The sequence below is a fragment of the Haliotis cracherodii genome, unplaced genomic scaffold (assembly GCF_022045235.1).
Source record: "Haliotis cracherodii isolate W230 unplaced genomic scaffold, xgHalCrac1.p SCAF_11, whole genome shotgun sequence".
In the NCBI taxonomy this organism is placed as follows: Eukaryota; Metazoa; Mollusca; class Gastropoda; order Lepetellida; family Haliotidae; genus Haliotis; species Haliotis cracherodii.
Genome location: NW_027266266.1, coordinates 8,246,932 through 8,269,364, shown reverse-complemented (window position 1 = coordinate 8,269,364; position 22,433 = coordinate 8,246,932). Strand labels below are relative to the sequence as shown.

The 22,433-nt window shown below is 44.3% G+C and overlaps 1 protein-coding gene across 1 annotated transcript; it reads left to right on the top strand.

The window, feature by feature from the left end:
• Positions 1 to 2,224: 2,224 nt before the first annotated feature.
• Positions 2,225 to 21,966, top strand: LOC139455350 (GTPase Era, mitochondrial-like). Its single transcript, XM_071236907.1, has 11 exons — positions 2,225 to 2,312; positions 3,438 to 3,653; positions 4,498 to 4,625; positions 5,675 to 5,752; positions 7,591 to 7,637; positions 10,108 to 10,169; positions 11,132 to 11,244; positions 12,809 to 13,246; positions 15,514 to 15,663; positions 18,948 to 19,028; positions 20,921 to 21,966. The coding sequence occupies exons 1-11, from the start codon at positions 2,225 to 2,227 to the stop codon at positions 21,137 to 21,139; spliced, it is 1,620 nt and encodes a 539-aa protein (XP_071093008.1). The 3' UTR covers positions 21,140 to 21,966.
• The last annotated feature ends 467 nt before the right edge of the window (positions 21,967 to 22,433 follow it).

Sequence of the window (22,433 nt, the reverse complement as noted above, 5' to 3'; positions counted from 1 at the left end):
TGGGACTGATACGGTGAAGGGAGAGGTGTCACAAGTTTATGTGATCATATCAATCATCTTGGGAGTTTTTATTGCAATTTGTTAACGGATTGGGATGTGAGAAAACAAATAATTCTGAAAAAGATAATTTATTCACCAAATGAGATGTCCGTGAAGCAAATGAAAGCAAAAAAGCCCTTGGATTATTCATTTGAATTTGAAACTTTCCGCTTGCCTTATCTACACCGAGAATAACGGCAACGTCTGAGACCTGCGTCACTTCGGGCTTTCCTCCCACATTAATCTGACACGCCGTGATATAACTGGAATACATTAAAACGCGGCGTTAAACACAACTCACTCCACTCCACTCCCTCACTACAACAAAGGCAACGACACGGTAAAATGGCTTGCTTCTGTTATGTACGAGTACGCAAGGTTGTTAAATCAGTCGAGTTCGGCCGAGTGCGAAATAGCTAGAACCGAGTGCGAAATAGCCAGAGGTTGAAGCGCTTGTAAAATCTCCAAAAATCTATCTAGCCCCCATGCAGCATGGGTTCAAGGCTGGGTGCCCCATCGCCATGTGGCTGGGTTAATGATAAAACGCCATACAATGTAGCCAACTCACCCTAACCGGTACGAGGTCAATTCATAAACTATATAGTGCATTGTACTTTTCTCTTTTGAGACATTTAGTTTGTATTATTTGGTTTACAAAAAGATTGGCCTAAAATACAATGTAGGTTATAATTATAAACTTCCAAATTAGAACTGCTGCTTATGAATGAAAAAAAAATCGTAAGTAACACAATCACGAAAGTACGATTGCAAACTAATACTGAAATATGATTGATTGTTTTTCTTATTGTTATCATAGAGTTTTTAATAAATATTATTCATAATTTCTTACGAACAGCGTTGAATAAAACCCGTGGTAATTTTCATTTCAACTAATTGTAAAACAGAGTCGGCCAAAGTAGAATTGTCGAAAGTATTTTTAAAACTAATTTGAAGTGTTTTCGGCGGGGTGGGGGTTCGGTCTTGTAAAACAACTAAAAAAATAGGTCTAATGGCATTCTTTGTCCGTTTCAGAATATTCTCCCTGTACCGGATGCAAATTGTATGGGGGGTCAGGCATGCTGACTTCACAATAATCATTTTGTTATATTGTCTACAGGCCGCCTAAAGACTGACTGACTGACTCACGCAGTCATATACTCACTCACTCATCTACGCAGGCATGTGATGTACATAATATGTTTTTATATATTGGTGGTGCTAATATATAACTTCGATTGTTAGTGGCTGTACCCTCGAGGGGGGGGGGGGTGTTGAAGTAGCGTAAAATTATTGTCCCCCTAAGAGGGTATGTAAGTCCCACATCATTCAATGTATTGTTATGCATACCAGAATTTTAAAACGTAGTATTTTTGTCATTTTAATCTAAGGCTTAACTGGTAAACTATCGCCAGTGACTGAAGGAATGATATAAATCCAGCCAGGGCCCATGCAGGAAGCAAAGGCACTGTAAGTCCCCATGGTCCCTGGTATGGTGTTCTCCCTTTAGTTACTGACGATCTCTAGCCCATTTTTATATTGTGTTGTTAATTCTTTCGGCTTTTATATGTTCCTCAACTAGTTTTAATACACTCTGTGATATTCTAGTTATTGTACTGTCCTTTGCTGACAGTTTTTTTATAAAGTATATATACTTATTTGTTATTAATGTATTCATTCTCGTCACGATATGGCTGAAATATTGCCGATGTGACGTTAAATATTAACTCCCTCACTCACTACGCAGGCATGTATTCACTCACTCACTCACTCTACGTATTTGCAAATTGGTTTATTGCTTTATCATTCAACCAGTAATTATTCTGGTAACATTTGGTACACTATACACTTGAGTAAATTATCTTCGCTACTGTAAAATAAATATACAAGAAATAAGCAGTGGTTGATGGAGGACTTCACGCCTCTTTATGTCACATGTCGAGATGATGTATTTCCGTCTGCTTGTTTCATGACAAGGGCTTAGGAAGAGCTTAGTTGGCTGATTTCACACAAATCCTTTCTAGAAATGAATAAACTATAACGTGGGCCAATGATCGATTGATATAAACAACATCTATGCCACATGTTTGGAGCCTCTGGTAGCATTTTTTTATCGTTACACGTAAATTTCCATGTGATGTGGCGGTGATGGTCAAAGGGGGGTAACTCACAATGAGACTATTTCAAGATGGCGGCGCCCATGCGAAGCATGGTAGTGCGAAGTAGATTGACGAGTATTTTGTCTTCAGTAGAAGCTGCAGTATGTGTAAATCGATGTAAGTCCCTGAACTCGTTTGCCTGTTCATTAAAGCTGAATGTACCTAATGTTTTGAGATACAGTAAAATTAAACAGCCTTGAGCTAGACATAAATATAATTGGTCATTTTCTGCGGTCATTTTCACGAACGGAATATTACCTCGTCATACTTTATCTGCCAGCCGTAGTTTTACTATGCGATTTTATATGATTGGTGGAGAAGAATTGACATTTGAACTGAAATGAACATAACACAACATACGACGATCTCGAGTACATGGTGTGTCCGTTACAAGATCATCAATGAAGCGCTCGTAAAATCAGATTTTCATAGTCAAAATATTGAGATATATAAGCTTGGTAACCTTGTGTCAGTCATAGGGATGTTGTTGTGTGAAAATATTGAAATCACCTCAAAGCTCAATCCATACCATCATGGTAATCTCGGCAATGTAGCATGTTTACTCCCTGATGACAGTACACACTCAGGAGTCAAGACCGACAGACAGACGGACAGAATGTAGACCTACCTCTTCTGAATGTAGACCTACGTTTCAGGGTGACAAGAAAAATAAGATAGCTTTTAGAACTGTGTCATTTTTATTGCCTCCCCAATATAGTTGTGATACATTTGGACCACCCTCCTCTTTTCCCCAAAATAGTAAGGTTGGGATGGGTGGGTTGTCATATAACAGAAATGTTCAAACTGTTGCTTGCTTGCTTGCCAGCTTTCTTGTTTGTTTGTTTATTTGTTTGTCGTCTAATGCCACACTCGGCAATATTCTAGATATATGACGGCGTCCTGTATATAATCAAGTCCAGACCAGACAGTCCATTGACCTGAGTTCGATTCCAGAGATGGGTACAATGTGTGAAGCCCATTTCTGATGTTCCCCGCCGTGATATTCCTGGAATATTGCAAAAACGGCGTAAAACCATACTCACTCTTTCACTGATTGATAGTGTGAGAAACGAACCACACCATTGGGGTACAATGACACACAATCAACCAACCTGACTGACTGAGACTGACTCCCTGACCTATTTTGTCCCCTTTTATGACCAGCATAGGTTGCAGGATTCTAACCCCCGAATCCCCTAATGCAAGAATGATGTTAAAACATGACTGTTGTGATTATTTCAGCTGTGACATGGTGCTGTAGGCAGTATCACTATACACAGAGACATCTCACAACCCAGGCGGGAGGGACAGGATCATTAACACAGACATCTGCGACAGCCAATTCTGCAGCTTCAACCGCACCAAACCAGTCACCACGGCCTAGCGACATTCCTGATGTTCACCAAGCCAAAGATCACATGACGTCGGGACAACAACGGGATGTTAGCATGACGAAAGGTAGGAAGTACCAAGTGCCAGCAGTTGATGGGTACCCGGTAGGATGAGAGGGGACTGTTAACCTTCTAGCTTCTCACCCAGCCTGGGTTGTATTCTCCCCAGGCGGGGCACGGGTGGCCTTAGGCGCCACGATTCGCTGTGCAGATTTGAATCCCTTGGGGATGCCAGAAACATATGATCTTGGGTTAGAATCCCGGTTCACCCCAATTATGTTTCTAGGTTTGTCAACGCTAAACCGGTGCTCGTGGGTTTCACCGTAGTGGTAAACGTCTGAGACCTGCATCACTTCGGGCTTTCCTCCCACATCACACCGTGATATAACTGGAATACTGTTAAAAGCAGCGTTAAACCCAACTCACTCACTATTCTCCCCAGGGAGCTGGGAATGTAAATCAAGTGCACGCTGATCCATTGACCATGGATGCCATGCTGGCTGTCGCATGTATTCTCCAGTTCAAAAGTACCCCAGTATAAATGTTAACATAACTCTTCAGCTTCATCATGTGATTATGAATATCAGCATCAATAATCCCATCACAAGCGCCCCGTGAAGATCCTGGTAGAGAATAGGTCTTCAGCAACCCATGCTTGTCGTAAGAGTTGACTATCAGGATCGGGTGATCAGGTCTAGCTGACTTGGATGATGCATGTCATTGTATCCCATTTGCATGAATCGATGCTCATGATGTCAATCCCTGGATTGTCTGGTCCAGACTCGATTATTTACAGACCGCATCATAGCTGGAATATTGCTGAGTGCGGAGTTAAACAGCAAACAAATCATCACAAGCTATATTTGACTTGATATTAAAACCTGAACTCACTGTGGACATGTCCCGTGTAGATGGCCAGCACTGGAGGCTCCTCATGGAGCCGGATCAACCGCCGGGCGCCAAGGTGCTGAGGGTCGCCATCATCGGCGTCCCCAACTCTGGGAAGTCCACGCTCACCAACAGACTCATGGGATGGAAGGTGAGCTACTGAATGTTTGGTGGGATGAGAGTGTGAGGGAATGAGTGAGGGAGTGAGTGAGGAAGTGACTGAAAGTGAAGGAATCTGGCTAGTGAGAGTTGAGAGTGAGTGAGTGAGGAAGTGACTGAGTGAGTGAGGGAGTGAGTGAGAATGATAGAACAGTGTCCCCATTTGCCGGTAGTAACCCATTTTTTACTGGTAAAATTAGGCTTGGACGGATAATTCATATGACCCGTAATGGGATGTCCTAAGATCTTTGTTTAGCGAGCCCTAAGATCTGATTTTAATGAGATTGGAGTTGACTGACACTGATTGAATGAGTTAGTGAGAGAGTACCTGAGACTGCGGGAATGAACAAACTCTATTTGTGAAACCCAAGATCTTGGGAATGTGAATGTGGTGAGTGAGTATTGTTTTACGCCACTTTTAGCAATAAACCAGCAATATCACTGTCAGGGACACCAGAAAAGGGCCTCACTCATTGTACCCATGTGGAGAATCAAACCCGGGTGTCCGCCGTGAAAAGCGAATGCTGTAACCACTAGGCTACCCTACGGCTCTTGAGTGATGAAAAGGAGGACACAAATTTGTGAACAACTTCCACGTTTATTTCTTGTTTATGTAGTATGTTTACCAGTGTTCGGTGAGCCCATGATATGTTGTGTTGGGGCAGCGGGGTAGCCTTGTGGTTGAAGCGTTGCTTCGTGATGCTAATGGGCGGTCGGGTAGCCTAGTGGTTAAAGCGTTCGTTCGTCACGCCGAAGACCCGGGTTCGATTCCCGACATGCGTACAATGTGTGAAGCCCATTTCTGGTGTCCCCCACCGTGATATTGCTGGAATATTGCTAAAAGCGGCGTAAAACCGTACTCACTCACTCACTTGTGATGCTGATGACCTGACTTCGTTCCCCACATGGGTACAATGTGTGAGGCCAGTTACTGGTGGTCTTCATCGTGTCACTGCAGTACTGCTGAAATCTGTATTACACTGGACTAAAAACTCACTCATTTATGTCACCCATCTGTTTTTCATAATTTTGTTTTTTCAGGTTTCTGCTGTGTCTAAGAAGGTTCACACAACACGGAGGAATTCAATGGCCGTCCACACAGAAGGAAATACACAGATAGTAAGTGGGGAATAGGTGGGTGGGAGAATGTTTGGGTGAGGTCTGGTTGAATAGATAGGGAATAGTTGGGTGAGGTCTGGTTGAATAGATAGGGAATAGTTGGGTGTGACATGGTTGAATAAATAGGGAATTGTGTGAGACATGGTTGAATAGGGAAGAGTTGTGTGAGGTCTGGTTGAATAGGGAAGAGTTGGGTGAGGTCTGGTTGAATAGATAGGGAATAGTTGGGTGAGGTCTGGTTGAATAGGGAAGAGTTGGGTGAGGTCTGGTTGAATAGATAGGGAAGAGTTGGGTGAGGTCTGGTTGAATAGATAGGGAATAGTTGGGTGAGGCCTGGTTGAATAGATAGGGAATAGTTGGGTGAGGTCTGGTTGAATAGATAGGGAATAGTTGGGTGAGGTCTGGTTGAATAGATAGGGAATAGTTGGGTGAGGTCTGGTTGAATAGATGGGGAATAGTTGGGTGAGACATGGTTGAATAGATGGGGAATAGTTGTGTGAGTACTGGTGAATAGATGGGGAATAGTTGGGTGAGACATGGTTGAACAGGGAATAGTTGGATGAGACATGGTTGAACAGGGAAGAGTTGGATGAGGTCTGGTTGAATAGATAGGGAATAGTTGGATGAGGTCTGGTTGAATAGATAGGGAATAGTTGGGTGAGGCCTGGTTGAATAGATAGGGAATAGTTGGGTGAGGTCTGGTTGAATAGATAGGCAATAGTTGGGTGAGGTCTGGTTGAATAGATGGGGAATAGTTGGGTGAGACATGGTTGAACAGGGAATAGTTGGGTGAGGTCTGGTTGAATAGGGAATAGTTGGGTGAGGTCTGGTTGAATAGATAGGGAATAGTTGGGTGAGGCCTGGTTGAATAGATAGGGAATAGTTGGGTGAGGTCTGGTTGAATAGATAGGGAATAGTTGGGTGAGGTCTGGTTGAATAGATGGGGAATAGTTGGGTGAGACATGGTTGAATAGATGGGGAATAGTTGTGTGAGAACTGGTGAATAGATGGGGAATAGTTGGGTGAGACATGGTTGAACAGGGAATAGTTGGATGAGACATGGTTGAACAGGGAATAGTTGGGTGAGACATGGTTGAACAGGGAATAGTTGGGTGAGACATTGTTGAACAGGGAATAGTTTGGTGAGACATGGTTGAACAGGGAATAGTTGTGTGAGACATGGTTGAACAGGGAATTGTTTGGTGAGACATGGTTGAACAGGGAATAGTTGTGTGAGGTCTGGTTGAATAGATAGGGAATAGTTGGGTGAGACATTGTTGAACAGGGAATAGTTGGGTGAGACATTGTTGAACAGGGAATAGTTTGGTGAGACATGGTTGAATAGCTAGGGAATAGTTGTGTGAGGTCTGGTTGAATAGATAGGGAATAGTTGGGTGAGACATGGTTGAACAGGGAATAGTTGGGTGAGACATTGTTGAACAGGGAATAGTTGGGTGAGACATGGTTGAACAGGGAATAGTTGGGTGAGACATGCTTGAACAGGGAATTGTTTGGTGAGACATGGTTGAACAGGGAATAGTTTGGTGAGACATGGTTGAACAGGGAATAGTTGAGTGAGACATGGTTGAACAGGGAATTGTTTGGTGAGACATGGTTGAACAGAGAATTAAGAACAATTCTGTCTGTGTTGGGGATGGAGCTGGGATGCTGTTCAAAAGAAACTATGTCTCCTGCACGAAGTCACAATTCTAAAACTTGTTAAAAGAAAGTTTTGAATTACCGGTAAGTCTGTCTTGTTTCTTTAAGCTGAGTGTAAGATGATATTAGATATAACTATATAACTCCTTCATTGTAATTGAGTGTTTCATTGATTACAGGTGTTTATCGACACACCTGGCATAATGCATCCCATGGAGAAGAAAAGGTACGTCACTACAGACGTGAAACACTGTGACACAGAGTAACATGTACACCTGTAATGTTTGTTTTGTTTGTTTGTTGTTTAACGCCGCACTCAGCAATATTCCAGCTCTATGAGGGCGATCTGTAAATAATCGAGTCTGGACCAGACAGTCCAGTGATCGACATCATGAGCATCGATCCACCCAACTGGGATACGATGACATGCATCAACCAAGTCAGCAAGCCTGACCACCCGATCCCGTTAGTCGCCTCTTACGACAAGCATAGCACCTTTTAACGCAAGCATGGGTTACTGAAGACCTATTCTACCCCGAATCTTCACGGGTCACTCCTATAATGAAGTAATTTCCAAACAGAAACACAAAGGTTATCCCAGAACTTGCTGTGTACAGAGCTCAGTTGCGAAAACAGTAAAAGGCCACATGAGATCAGTGAATAATCAATAAATAATATAATACTTGCCGTAAAAGGCGACTATGCTTGTCGTAAAAGGCGACTAACGGGATCAGGTGGTCAGGCTCGCTGACTTGGTTGATGCATGTCATCGATGCAAATTGTGTGGATCGATGCTCATGATATCAATCACTGGATTGTCTGGTCCAGACTCGATTATTTACAGACCGCCGTCATACAGCTGGAATATTTCTGAGGAGGAAAGCCCGAACAAAGCAACCAACCAATAAATAATATTCAAACACACAGTTTTCGGTTTAAGATTAAAGCAATACAATGTGTCAGATACGTGGTAGCAGCAATAAGTCACAGGCTCTATGAATACTGTAAGTGTCCAGAATATAGACACTGTCGAATGTCTTGAAGCACGTCTGCCTCTGTTCATGAATCTGGAATAGTGTCAGTCCTGCTTGACAATGGTATAAGGATCTTTTCACAGTATTAGAGAAGTTGTTATCCATAAAATTGTGTCTACCTTGTCATCCGTCAACTTCTAAGTAATGCCTATCAATAATTTGGAATAGTTTTGGCAGCTAGCAGGAATTGGGTGTTCTAAATAGGCATCTAATCCCCACTTGGCAACTAGATCAAACAAAATGTCAGGTCAGAAGAAGGATTGGAATTGCTTTCTTTACGACAGGCCTGCCCTCTAGGACCTGGCCAATCCCGAGGTGGATGTGACGTGTTGCTCAGAGTAACCTCCCTTGGTCGTCCTGTTGCCAAGCTCCTTCCCAGCCCGTGACACCTTTGTTACACTCTCGGTAACATCCCTGCCACCAGTGTGGGCGCGGCCATTACAAGAATCTTGAAACTTGCCCTCTAACCCCAAATGTAGTAATGTTTATACTTTTGATTATGTTTTTGGGAATGTCATCACAGTTTTTTTTTAAAAGGTTTACGACTGACAATATTTCCCAGATGAATTACCTTTTCCTTTGTTTGATCAGATTGGTTTAAGATTGCAGACGAACCGGAAAATGTCAACCAACATCTCCTTTATATTCTTACAATACCAATAACATGACAGTTGTAATGAAAAAGAAATTCAAACTGACAAACAAAGAAAATAATTAAAGTTCTCGCTGCCGCTAAACAAAGATCTGAGAACGCCCCATTGCGGGTCACATCAGAACGACCTTTTGCGAACTTTGACCGACCACTGAAATGAATAACAATGAGAAAGCAGCTTTCTCGAGCTTTACGGCACTCGTTTCAATCTGGCGACTTCCATTTCAGACTATGCTTTAAAACTATGTTGTCACAGTTCTCGATTAAAAATATTAAAACTGAACAAACGACCATTCCGGAATGTCTTATGGTTGCGATTGTATGGCAATGCTTCCCACGTACTGTGCAATGCCTCCTTCGTTCAAATGTGTATCCCACAGAAGAAAGAGATAGAGGATAATTTTTACGGAATCAGTCGTACGGGCCATAACTGTCGTTCAGAATACCCTGTTTTAACCTTTTAGAGCTTGCATGATTAGAAAACTCATTCCGACTGTCTCTTTCATGATCTGGTAAGCGATACTTTGATTGGTCGGGTGAAAGGTCGTTCTGACGTGACCCGTAACGGGATGTCCTCAGATCTTTGTTTAGTGAGAACTAAGATCTGATTTCAATGAGATTGGGATCAGTTGGACACATTGTGTATTGGATTACAGGAAAGCAGATAGTTATTTTATTCCTGTCAACAGTGATATAAATGGAATATGGTGACACCAGCAAAAACCAATATTCGCTCAATCATATTTTCTAGAAATATTCCTCGTCATGGAAACACACTTCACTGATGTAGTTGGGTGTTGATACTGATGAATTCAGAGCGGGGTGCATTCCCCTTTTTTCAGACACCTGTCATGGTAACTCCGCCCTCGGCCACATCATTTTGTGACTAGGGGATTATATGCACCCGCCTCTTCAAACTCCTGGATCCGCCTCTGCTTGAGGACGAGGAATGTCAATACTGTTCAGTCTTTATTAGTGTTTTGCTAACCTTGGAACTGGGATTGTTTCAGACACGGCCTGGAGAAGAGCCACTTCCTGGACCCAGCTCGGAGTCTGGAGCAGGCAGACTTAGGTAAACAGTAAGGCTCGGACGAGTCCAAATGTACTACCCGAGTACCCACTCTGTTGCCCGACCCTACCCGGGTCTCATGAGATAGGTACAAAATGTCCGATTTGGAAAAGTATGCCCTGGCAAAATGTATAAAGAAACACGACAAAATGATCTGGTCATGCAAACACTGAAGTTTATTGCATGAAGTTTTGTCTTTATTCAAACCTATAAAAGTCAGAAGGAATGTGTGCATAGTCAGAAGGAAATGGGAACATTAATGACTTGTAGTGTAACCATAGAGTTTAGATAATTTTTGTCATTAAACAACATATCACGTGACTAACCACAGGTCAGGGTAGTCCTGTTGGTACCCGGGTCCTACTCAGCACCCACCCAACCCGAGTACCCGAGTTACCCGTCCCAACCCTAGTAAAGAGCAACAAATAAAAGTAATAACCTATTTATATAGTGCCGAGTTCCAGCTAGGCTGCTTACAGGTGTTTATTATTATGACCCGTGAAGATCCGGATTACAGTAGGTCTAGATCGGGGTAGAACAGACGACCGTGCTTGTCGTAAGAGGCGACTAACGGGATCGGGTGGTCAGGCTCACTGACTTGGTTGACACATGTCATTGTATTCCTATTGCATAGATCGATGCTCTTAGTATCAATCACTGGATTGTCTGGTCCAGACTCTATTATTTACAGACCGCCATCATATAGGTGGAATGTTGCTGAATTCGGCGTTAAACAACAAAGAAACAAAACAAGTCTGTAGGTTCCGAGTAAAACTAGGACAGCGAGATCCTAGAGTCAACCAAATTATTATCCTTATATTGTCAGCAACTATTATTATATATAGACTGCAGACATATTTCTGAGATATTGCTGAGTGTGGCGTTTAACAACAAACAAACAAACAAAACATTATTATTACCCCTGTCAGTGTAAACTTTAGTACAGTGAGTTGTCTGTGTTTCAGTGGGAGTGTTGGTGGACGTGTCAGACGCCTGGAAGAGAGACCGCCTGGACCCAGTTGTGCTGAGGCATCTCCACCTCCGCCCGCACGTTCCATCAGTCCTCATCCTCAACAAGGTACCCAGCACCAGTGGTGGTGGTTGTGAGGGGTGTTAGCGCTACAGCTATTGCAAGTCTGTGTTGTGACGGGTGTTAGCTACAGCTATTGCAAGTCTGTGTTGTAACGGGTGTTAGCGCTACAGCTATTGCAAGTCTGTGTTGTGACGGGTGTTAGCGCTACAGCTATTGCAAGTCTGTGTTGTGGTGTGGGAGTTTTTCTGAGTATGGGGTTGCAGCTAACAGGGTCCAGACTGATAGGGTCTTGGCTAACAGGGTCCTGACTAACAGCCCAGACTACCAGGAACCAGGTTAACGGGGCCCTGACCAATGGGGTTCTGACTAAACTAACAGGGTCCTGACATACAGGGTCCAGACTAACAGTGTCCTGATTAACAAGGTCCTGACTAACAAGGTCCAGATTAAAAGGATCCTCACGAAAAGGGTCCGGACTAACAAGGTCCTGACTAACAGGGTCCAGACTAACAAGGTCCTGACTAACAGGGTCCAGACTAACAAGGCCCAGACTAACAAGGTCCTGACTAACAGGGTCCATACTAACAAGGTCCTGACTAACAAGGTCCTGACTAACAGGGTCCAGACTAACAAGGTCCTGACTAATAAGGTCCTGACTAACAGGGTCCTGACTAATAAGGTCCTGACTAACAGGGTCCTAACTAACAAGGTCCTGACTAACAGGGTCTAGACTAACAAGGTCCAGACTAACAGGGTCCAGACGAACAAGGCCCAGTCTAACAGGGTCCAGACTAACAAGGTCCTAACTAACAGGGTCCAGACTAACAAGGTCCAGACTAACAAGGTCCAGACTAACAAGGTCCTGACTAACAAGGTCCAGACTAACAGGGTCCAGACTAACAAGGTCCTAACTAACAGGGTCCTAACTAACAGGGTCCAGACTAACAAGGTCCTGACTAACAGGGTCCAGACTAACAAGGTCCTGACTAACAAGGTCCTGACTAATAAGGTCCTGACTAACAGGGTCCAGACTAACAGGGTCCAGACTAACAAGGTCCAGACTAACAAGGTCCAGACTAACAGGGTCCAGACTAACAAGGTCCTGACTAACAGGGTCCAGACTAACAAGGTCCTGACTAACAAGGTCCTGACTAACAGGGTCCAGACTAACAGGGTCCAGACTAACAAGGTCCTGACTAACAAGGTCCAGACTAACAAGGTCCTGACTAACAGGGTCCTGACTAACAGGGTCCAGACTAACAAGGTCCAGACTAACAGGGTCCAGACTAACAAGGTCCAGACTAACAGGGTCCAGACTAACAAGGTCCTGACTAACAGGGTCCAGACTAACAGGGTCCTAACTAACAGGGTCCTAACTTACAGGGTCCTGACTAATTGACTATGTAATGTGTTTATTCTTTTGATTAGAATATGTAATGATTTTTTTGTTTTCTATTTATATACAATCTAGTTTTGTTTTGCATTGACAGACACAGTTATTGATTAAGTGACTAAAAGTCAAGTACACTGTATTTTCCCAGTGGGCAGGGCAAGAAAAGTGTTGTCAAGCTCTTAAGTTGAAGTTTCATGACGATATTGTGCTCCCCAGATTGACAGTGTACAGGAGAAGGAGACGCTGCTCCAGTGTACGCGATGTTTGACGGAGGGGATCGTGAACCGCACACCGATCAAAGCAACACCAGTAAGACAACCCAAGAAGGAGGGGATAAACTTAAAGGAGATGTTCGACCGTTACGAACGGGATGCCATTAAGAGTGGAGCAGACCCATCTGTGACGGGCGACCTCTCCAACAGAGATGCGGACTCAGGCGTCAGGAGCCAGGACATTGAGGACGATGAAGGGAAAACAAGGTCAGAGCTGTTCAAGAAACGTCACATCCTGCCTTTAGGGTCAGAGGTCAAGGACGATGATGGATTGCCAAATAAGGCAATACGACAGAAGATCCGTCAGTCTCGAGGCTGGCCTCACTTTGACCGCGTGTTCATGGTGTCCGCGCAGACTGGAGATGGTATCAAGGAGGTCAAGGTAGGACGATGATGCAGCTGGTCTTCCAGAACAAGAATAGTGTGAGAGTCAATAGGCAGTAGTTGTCTGAATGTCTGACTGCCTCCGTGGCCTAGTGGATAGAGCCTTAGCACAGACTGACAGTAATCGTCATTAGGGGCCCACCTTAGCACAGACTGACTGTAATCGTCATTAGGGGCCCACCTTAGCACAGACTGACAGTAATCGTCATTAGGGGCCCACCTTAACACAGACTGACAGTAAATGTCATTAGGGGCCCACCTTAGCACAGACTGACAGTAATCGTCATTAGGGGCCCACCTTAGCACAGACTTATGATCATGATGATAGTTCCATGATATTCCACCTTAACAGAGACATTGTGGTATTTCAATATATTTAAGGGCTAGTAAACTTGTGTAAGGGCTAGTCTTGTTCAAGTGGTTACTCCTCCTTGTGACCAGTTCACTGCTAGTACCACTCTGTGGAGATTCTGGGTCATAAGTAGATAGGACTTGAATGATGAGAACAAGATCATGCTTACAACAATCTTGGTCCAGATGTTTTTTTCTCATCCAAGACCGGCGGGAAAACCTCTGCTCGTAACCCCTTCCTCGAATTGTTTTTAACCTTGAGATTCTCTATATGTGCAGGCTGATGTTGATGGATGATGATTGCTGTATAGACAGTACACAGCTACTGCAGCTGATGTGTGTGTGTTTGTCCAGGACTACCTGATGTCGTGTGTGTTTGTCCAGGACTACCTGATGTCGTGTGTGTTTGTCCGGGACTACCTGATGTCGTGTGTGTTTGTCCAGGACTACCTGATGTCGTGTGTGTTTGTCCAGGACTACCTGATGTCGTGTGTGTTTGTCCAGGACTACCTGATGTCGTGTGTGTTTGTCCAGGACTACCTGATGTCGTGTGTGTTTGTCCGGGACTACCTGATGTCGTGTGTGTTTGTCCGGGACAACCTGATGTCGTGTGTGTTTGTCCAGGACTACCTGATGTCGTGTGTGTTTGTCCGGGACTACCTGATGTCGTGTGTGTTTGTCCAGGACTACCTGATGTCGTGTGTGTTTGTCCAGGACTACCTGATGTCGTGTGTGTTTGTCAAGGACTACCTGATGTCGTGTGTGTTTGTCCAGGACTACCTGATGTCGTGTGTGTTTGTCCGGGACTACCTGATGTCGTGTGTGTTTGTCTGGGACTACCTGATGTCATGTGTGTTTGTCCATGACTACCTGATGTCATGTGTGTTTGTCCAGGACTACCTGATGTTGTGTGTGTTTGTCCAGGACTACCTGATGTTGTGTGTGTTTGTCCATGACTACCTGATGTCGTGTGTGTTTGTCCAGGACTACCTGATGATGTGTGTGTTTGTCCATGACTACCTGATGTCATGTGTGTTTGTCCGGGACTACCTGATGTCGTGTGTGTTTGTCCAGGACTACCTGATGATGTGTGTGTTTGTCCATGACTACCTGATGTCGTGTGTGTTTGTCCAGGACTACCTGATGTCGTGTTTGTTTGTCCAGGACTACCTGATGTCGTGTGTGTTTGTCCAGGACTACCTGATGTCGTGTGTGTTTGTCAAGGACTACCTGATGTCGTGTGTGTTTGTCCAGGACTACCTGATGTCGTGTGTGTTTGTCCGGGACTACCTGATGTCGTGTGTGTTTGTCCGGGACTACCTGATGTCGTGTGTGTTTGTCCGGGACTACCTGATGTCGTGTGTGTTTGTCTGGGACTACCTGATGTCATGTGTGTTTGTCCATGACTACCTGATGTCATGTGTGTTTGTCCAGGACTACCTGATGTTGTGTGTGTTTGTCCAGGACTACCTGATGTTGTGTGTGTTTGTTCATGACTACCTGATGTCGTGTGTGTTTGTCCAGGACTACCTGATGATGTGTGTGTTTGTCCATGACTACCTGATGTCATGTGTGTTTGTCCGGGACTACCTGATGTCGTGTGTGTTTGTCCAGGACTACCTGATGATGTGTGTGTTTGTCCATGACTACCTGATGTCGTGTGTGTTTGTCCAGGACTACCTGATGTCGTGTTTGTTTGTCCAGGACTACCTGATGTCGTGTGTGTTTGTCCAGGACTACCTGATGTCGTGTGTGTTTGTCCAGGACTACCTGATGATGTGTGTGTTTGTCCAGGACTACCTGATGTCATGTGTGTTCGTCCAGGACTACCTGATGTCGTGTGTGTTTGTCCAGGACTACCTGATGTTGTGTGTGTTTGTCTAGGACTACCTGATGTTGTATGTATTTGTCCAGGACTACCTGATGTCGTGTGCGGGACCGGGGGACTGGGAGTATCACAGCAGTGTGGTCACGGAAGATGACACGTTCCACATCGCCAGGACCTGTGTCTGGGAGAAGCTGCTGGATAATCTGCCGGACGAAATACCCTACCAGATCTACCCGGTATGTACCAGTTTTACCCGGTAGGACCAGCTCTATCCGGTATGTACCAGCTCTACCTGGTATGTACAAGCTCTAGCCTTGTATGAAGCTCAATAGTTTAAGGACTTAATTCAGTAACTAAGCAACTCCCTTTGTATTGCTGTGGCAGGTATTGTTCACTGCAGGGTCGAACCATCTGGGAATGGTCGACAAAATCAGAGTGGTTATAAAGTGTTGCTCAATAGCGTTTGAACGAATCCCTGTACATAAGTTTGCTGATATAAGTTTAAGATTCCTGGTTAAAATAAACCCTCAGTACCACATGTTTGTTGTAAGGAAGGGGGAAACGATACAGCAAGGTCACAATATAGCGATACATCGGTCACAATATAGCGATACATAGGTCACAATATAGCGATACATAGGTCACAATATAGTGATACATAGGTCACAATATAGCGATACATAGGTCACAATATAGCGATACATAGGTCACAATATAGCGATACATCGGTCACAATATAGCGATACATAGGTCACAATATAGCGATACATAGGTCACAATATAGCGATACATAGGTCACAATATAGCGATACATCGGTCACAATATAGCGATACATCGGTCACAATATAGCGATACATCGGTCACAATATAGCGATACATCGGTCACAATACATGATACATCGGTCACAATATAGCGATACATAGGTCACAATATAGCGATACATCGGTCACAATATAGCGATACATAGGTCACAATATAGCGATACATAGGTCACAATATAGCGATACATCGGTCACAATATAGCGATACATCGGTCACAATATAGCGATACATCGGTCACAATATATGATACATTGGTCACAATATAGCGATACATAGGTCACAATATAGGGATACATCGGTCACAATATAGCGATACATAGGTCACAATATAGGGATACATCGGTCACAATTTAGCGATACATCGGTCACAATATAGCGATACATAGGTCACAATATAGCCATACATCGGTCACAATATAGTGATACATAGGTCACAATATAGCGATACATAGGTCACAATATAGCGATACATAGGTCACAATATAGCGATACATCGGTCACAATATAGCGATACATCGGTCACAATATAGCGATACATCGGTCACAATATAGCGATACATAGGTCACAATATAGCGATACATCGGTCACAATATAGCGATACATCGGTCACAATATAGCGATACATCGGTCACAATATAGCGATACATCGGTAACAATATAGCGATACATCGGTCACAATATAGCGATACATAGGTCACAATAAAGCGATACATAGGTCACAATATAGCGATACATAGGTCACAATATAGCGATACATAGGTCACAATATAGAGATACATAGGTCACAATATAGCGATACATCGGTCACAATATAGTGATACATCGGTAACAATATAGCGATACATCGGTCACAATATATGATACATCGGTCACAATATAGCGATACATCGGTAACAATATAGCGATACATCGGTCACAATATAGCGATACATAGGTCACAATATAGCGATACATCGGTCACAATATAGCGATACATTGGTCACAATATAGCGATACATAGGTCACAATATAGCGATACATAGGTCACAATATAGCGATACATAGGTCACAATATAGCGATACATAGGTCACAATATAGCGATACATAGGTCACAATATAGGGATACATCGGTCACAATATAGTGATACATAGGTCACAATATAGCGATACATAGGTCACAATATAGCGATACATAGGTCACAATATAGCGATACATCGGTCACAATATAGCGATACATAGGTCACAATAAAGCGATACATAGGTCACAATATAGCGATACATAGGTCACAATATAGCGATACATCGGTAACAATATAGCGATACATCGGTCACAATATAGCGATACATCGGTCACAATATAGCGATACATAGGTCACAATATAGCGATACATCGGTCACAATATAGCGATACATTGGTCACAATATAGCGATACATAGGTCACAATATAGCGATACATAGGTCACAATATAGGGATACATCGGTCACAATATAGTGATACATAGGTCACAATATAGCGATACATAGGTCACAATATAGCGATACATAGGTCACAATACGATATGTTTCGCAATACGCATATTTACGTCAAATCAAATGGAAACTTCTCAAAAGCCGCAGACACAAGTTATTTTTAGAAGTGAACTTGATTACACTTTTGGCAATATTTGACTGACAAAAATGCTGGGGGTCATTAAAAGAGTAGTAAGTACTGTTAATATATTTTAGCAAGTGTATCGACTTGCCGCATGAAAACTCACGATTCACAGACTTCATGATTTGATGTTTCCCTAACCCAATGACAAGGGGGGCGGTCAGGTAGCCTAGTGGTTAAAACGTTCGCTGGTCATGCCAAAGACCTGGGTTCGATTCCCGACATGGGTGCAATGTGTCCCCCGCCGTGATATTGCTACAATATTGCTAAATGGGGCGTAAAACCATATTCACTCTCTCATTCCCCAATGACATGGATCATGCTTTCAGACACAGATTTGCCTGATCCTTACTCGATTATTTCCAATATGCTTTGTCTAGCTGGAATATTGCTGACTGCAGTCGGCCAATCAGTCGGCCAATCAGTCGGCCAATCAGTCGGCCAATCAGTGGGTCAATCAGTGGGTCAATCAGTCGGCCAATCAGTCGGCCAATCAGTCGGCCAATCAGTCGGTCAATCAGTCGGTCAATCAGTCGGTCAATCAGTCGGTCAATCAGTCGGTCAATCAGTCGGTCAATCAGTCGGCCAATCAGTCGGCCAATCAGTCGGCCAATCAGTCGGCCAATCAGTCGGCCAATCAGTCGGTCAATCACTCGGCCAATCAGTCGGCCAATCAGTCGGTCAGTCAGTCGGCCAATCAGTCGGTCAATCAGTCGGCCAATCAGTCGATCAATCAGTCGGTCAATCAGTCGGTCAATCAGTCGGTCAATCAGTCGGCCAATCAGTCGATCAATCAGTCGGTCAATCAGTCGGTCAATCAGTCGGTCAATCAGTCGGCCAATCAGTCGGCCAATCAGTCGGCCAATCAGTCGGTCAATCAGTCGGCCAATCAGTCGGCCAATCAGTCGGTCAGTCAGTCGGCCAATCAGTCGGCCAATCAGTCGATCAATCAGTTGGTCAATCAGTCAATTAGTTCAAATGAAATTCCTGACATACTCATCCACATCATCGGCTATTCTGAAGTGAAGCATGTTATGTCCTGACTCTGTGTGTTTCCTGCAGGAGATCATCGTGTGGGAGGTAGACGAGCACCAGAATCTGGACATTGTGATGGACATCGTGACGCAGCGGCCGTATCACTTGGTATGTTGACACCGTGTGCCAAATTAAGCATGCAGTAAAACAGTCCTTGTCATAACCCTAATGAGTGTTATACCTCTGTTACGAATCTTGTAATTCCATTGGTTAATTCCTACTATGAGGTGAAACAATACATTTCAGTGTAAAACCCTGGAATCATTTGACTGACCTTGACCTCCAATATTGACCTGTCACATGATGAATATAGACTTGTCTGCTAGAAAACAAGATGGCGTCTGGTATACAAACATATGACAGTTTGCAGCTTTGTTACTGTAATGGAACAGAGGAAGGTTTAAAGGCTTCATAAACTTTCAAGAGAATTTCGGTATAACAAAACGAATGATTACTCTGACAAGGTCAGTACACAAAAAGATGGACCCTCGGACCTGACCTCTGAGGCTGTGTGACTACCTCAGGGATCGGGTTCTCGGGTCCTTGTTTTTGCATATGGACCTCGTCAAGAGTAATTATTTGTATAATGTTAAAGATTTAGTCCCTAGTTTCAAAGAATATAAGAGAAGCCTGAAGGTCTGACTGACCCCTTAATGGCATTCATTGTTGACTAGGGGGGCAGTGGGGTAGCCCAGTGGCCAAAGTGTTCGCTTGTCATGCCGAAGACCCGAGGTCGATTCCCTACATGGGTACAATGGGGTGAAGCCTATTTCTGGTGTCCCCTGCCATGATATTGCTGGGATATTGCCTACACGGCTTATCATAAAGACAACTATGTTGTTGATGCTGATTGGATTAAAACTCAGAGATGCTGTTTGTTGCAGATAGTTGTTAGACCGGTCATCTATCATAGAGGGGCCTGGGTCAGAGGGAATCAGGGGAGAGTAATCCAAGACATGACAGTCTATTGGGGAGGGTCATAAGAAATGATACACATATTTGAGGAGGGTCATGAAAAAGTGGACATTTCATGTTAAAATATGAAGTGATTTTGCATTTTGGCTTTTCAGGAGGGTCATGAACAAAATGCAGGACATTGGGAGGGTCACCCAAAACTGTGACAGGCATTAGGGGAGGGTCATCCAGAACTGTGACAAGCATTAGGGGAGGGTCATCCAGAACTGTGACAGGCATTAGGGGAGGTTCATCCAGAACTGTGACAGGCATTAAGGGAGGGTCATCCAGAACTGTAACAAGCATTAGGGGAGGTTCATCCAGAACTGTGACAGGCATTAAGGGAGGGTCATCCAGAACTGTAACAGGCATTAGGGGAGGGTCATCCAGAACTGTGACAGGCATTAGGGGAGGGTCATCCAGAACTGTGACAGGCATTAGGGGGGGGTCATCCAGAACTGTGACAGGCATTAGGGGAGGGTCATCCAGAACTGTGACAGGCATTAGGGGAGGGTCATCCAGAACTGTGACAGGCATTAGGGGAGGGTCATCCAGAACTGTGACAGGCATTAGGGGAGGGTCATCCAGAACTGTGACAAGCATTAGGGGAGGGTCATCCAGAACTGTAACAAGCATTAGGGGAGGGTCATCCAGAACTGTGACAGGCATTAGGGGAGGGTCATCCAGAACTGTGACAGGCATTAGGGGAGGGTCATCCAGAACTGTAACAAGCATTAGGGGAGGGTCATCCAGAACTGTGACAGGCATTAGGGGAGGGTCATCCAGAACTGTGACAGGCATTAGGGGAGGGTCATCCAGAACTGTGACAGGCATTAGAGGAGGGTCATCCAGAACTGTGAAAGGCATTAGGGGAGGGTCATCCAGAACTGTGACAGACATTAGGGGGGGGGTCATCCAGAACTGTGACAGGCATTAGGGGAGGGTATTATTTTCTGTACATTAGAGTTTCAGTAACCTGACCCACCCACCCACCCCTGTAATAATTGACTGGTCCCTTATACCTCATGTTTGTCTGTTCTGGGCAGCGCTCCCTGGTGGGAAGAAGAGGGGAGACAATCAGACTGATCACAGCTCAGGCGAGGCAGGAAATCATGAACGTGTTCCGATGTGATGTCCGCCTCCATCTTCAGGCCAGGATAGGCTCCAAGCTGCAGGCTAAGATGAGGCAAGGCAGACCCCGGCGACACATGCGGCCATTCAGCAGGGGTAGACATTCGGAATATGACGGACAACCAGAACCCTAATTTTCGAGTTTGTGCGATGTTGCTGTTACCGAGACATTTCTTGTATTTTGGGGGCATTTGTCCCAACTTTTGCAGAGACAAAGCTATATGAGATACACTGTTCGACCCCTGGGACAATGTGGCTGCATGCTTGGCTAAGAGACATCTGACCATATGTGGCCTAGCTGATAGAATGTTGTGGTACCGGGACGTCATGGATCATAGCCCATGCCGTCAACAACTGGTTTGCCTGGCTGAGACTTGGTCAACTACAGGTCACCGTGATATGACGGAATTATTGCGTTGTCGCAAGAGGCAACTTACGGGATTGGGTGGTCAGGCTCCCAGACTTGGTTGATGCATGTCATCGTATCCCTATTGCATGTATCAAAGCTCAAGATGTCAATCACTGGATTGTCAGGTCCAGACCCATGTTCCACAAAGCGATGTTAGCATTACGTTTAGCATATTTCAATGTTAAAGTATGAGTTACAATCGACTTGGAGCTAAGTTCGCAATTGGAAAAGGGGACCTGGGCATCGTTTCACAACGCAATCGCATCGCTATGACTGTTGTAATTCTGTCAAAGTATGAGACTTACGATCATCTTCATGATCTTAGCACTAAAGTCACATTGTGGAAAGGGGACCTGGACCCTTACTTAGGGATAGTGCAGGAGCCAATTGTCATGATTGTGTTCATCGTTGTAATGTGACTGGAATATTTCTAAATGTGGCATTAAAATAATATTCACTCGTTCTAACAATTGTTGGAACTTTTGAATAAGCGGGGCGGTCGGGTAGCCTAGTGGTTAAAGCGTTTGCTTGTCATACCAAAGACCCGGGTTCGATTCCCGACAAGGGAACAATGTGTGAAACCGATTTCTGGTGTAACTCGCAGTGATATTGCTGGAATATTGCTAAAAGCGGCGTAAAACTATACTCACTCGCTTTGAATAAGCGGTGGAACCTGGTGAGGATCCAGGTCAGAAATAGTCTCCACGCTGCACCCTGTTTGTTGTAAGAGGCGAATTGAACTGGATCGGATGGTCAGATTCAGTGACTTGGTGACCCATGAACATCTGGGTTCAAAGAGGTCTTCAGCAACCCATACTTGTCGTTAAAGGCAACTATGATCTTCGTAAGAGGCGACTAACGGGATCAGGTTGTCAGGCTCACTGACTTGGATGATGCATGTCATCACATCCCAATTACTAGATAGATGCTCATGATGTCAATCACTGGATTGTCTGGTCCAGACTTGATTATTTACAGACCGCCGTCATATAGCTGGAATATTTCTGTGTGTGGCGTTA

What these genes read in the sequence shown, in the direction of transcription:
- LOC139455350 (XM_071236907.1), top strand. Translation starts at nt 2,225, where the DNA reads ATGGCGGCGCCCATGCGAAGCATGGTAGTGCGAAGTAGATTGACGAGT. An exon ending in ACAGACTCATGGGATGGAAG is followed by an intron (nt 4,626 to 5,674) that starts GTGAGCTACTGA and finishes TTGTTTTTTCAG; the next exon opens with GTTTCTGCTGTGTCTAAGAA. An exon ending in CGCAGCGGCCGTATCACTTG is followed by an intron (nt 19,029 to 20,920) that starts GTATGTTGACAC and finishes TGTTCTGGGCAG; the next exon opens with CGCTCCCTGGTGGGAAGAAG.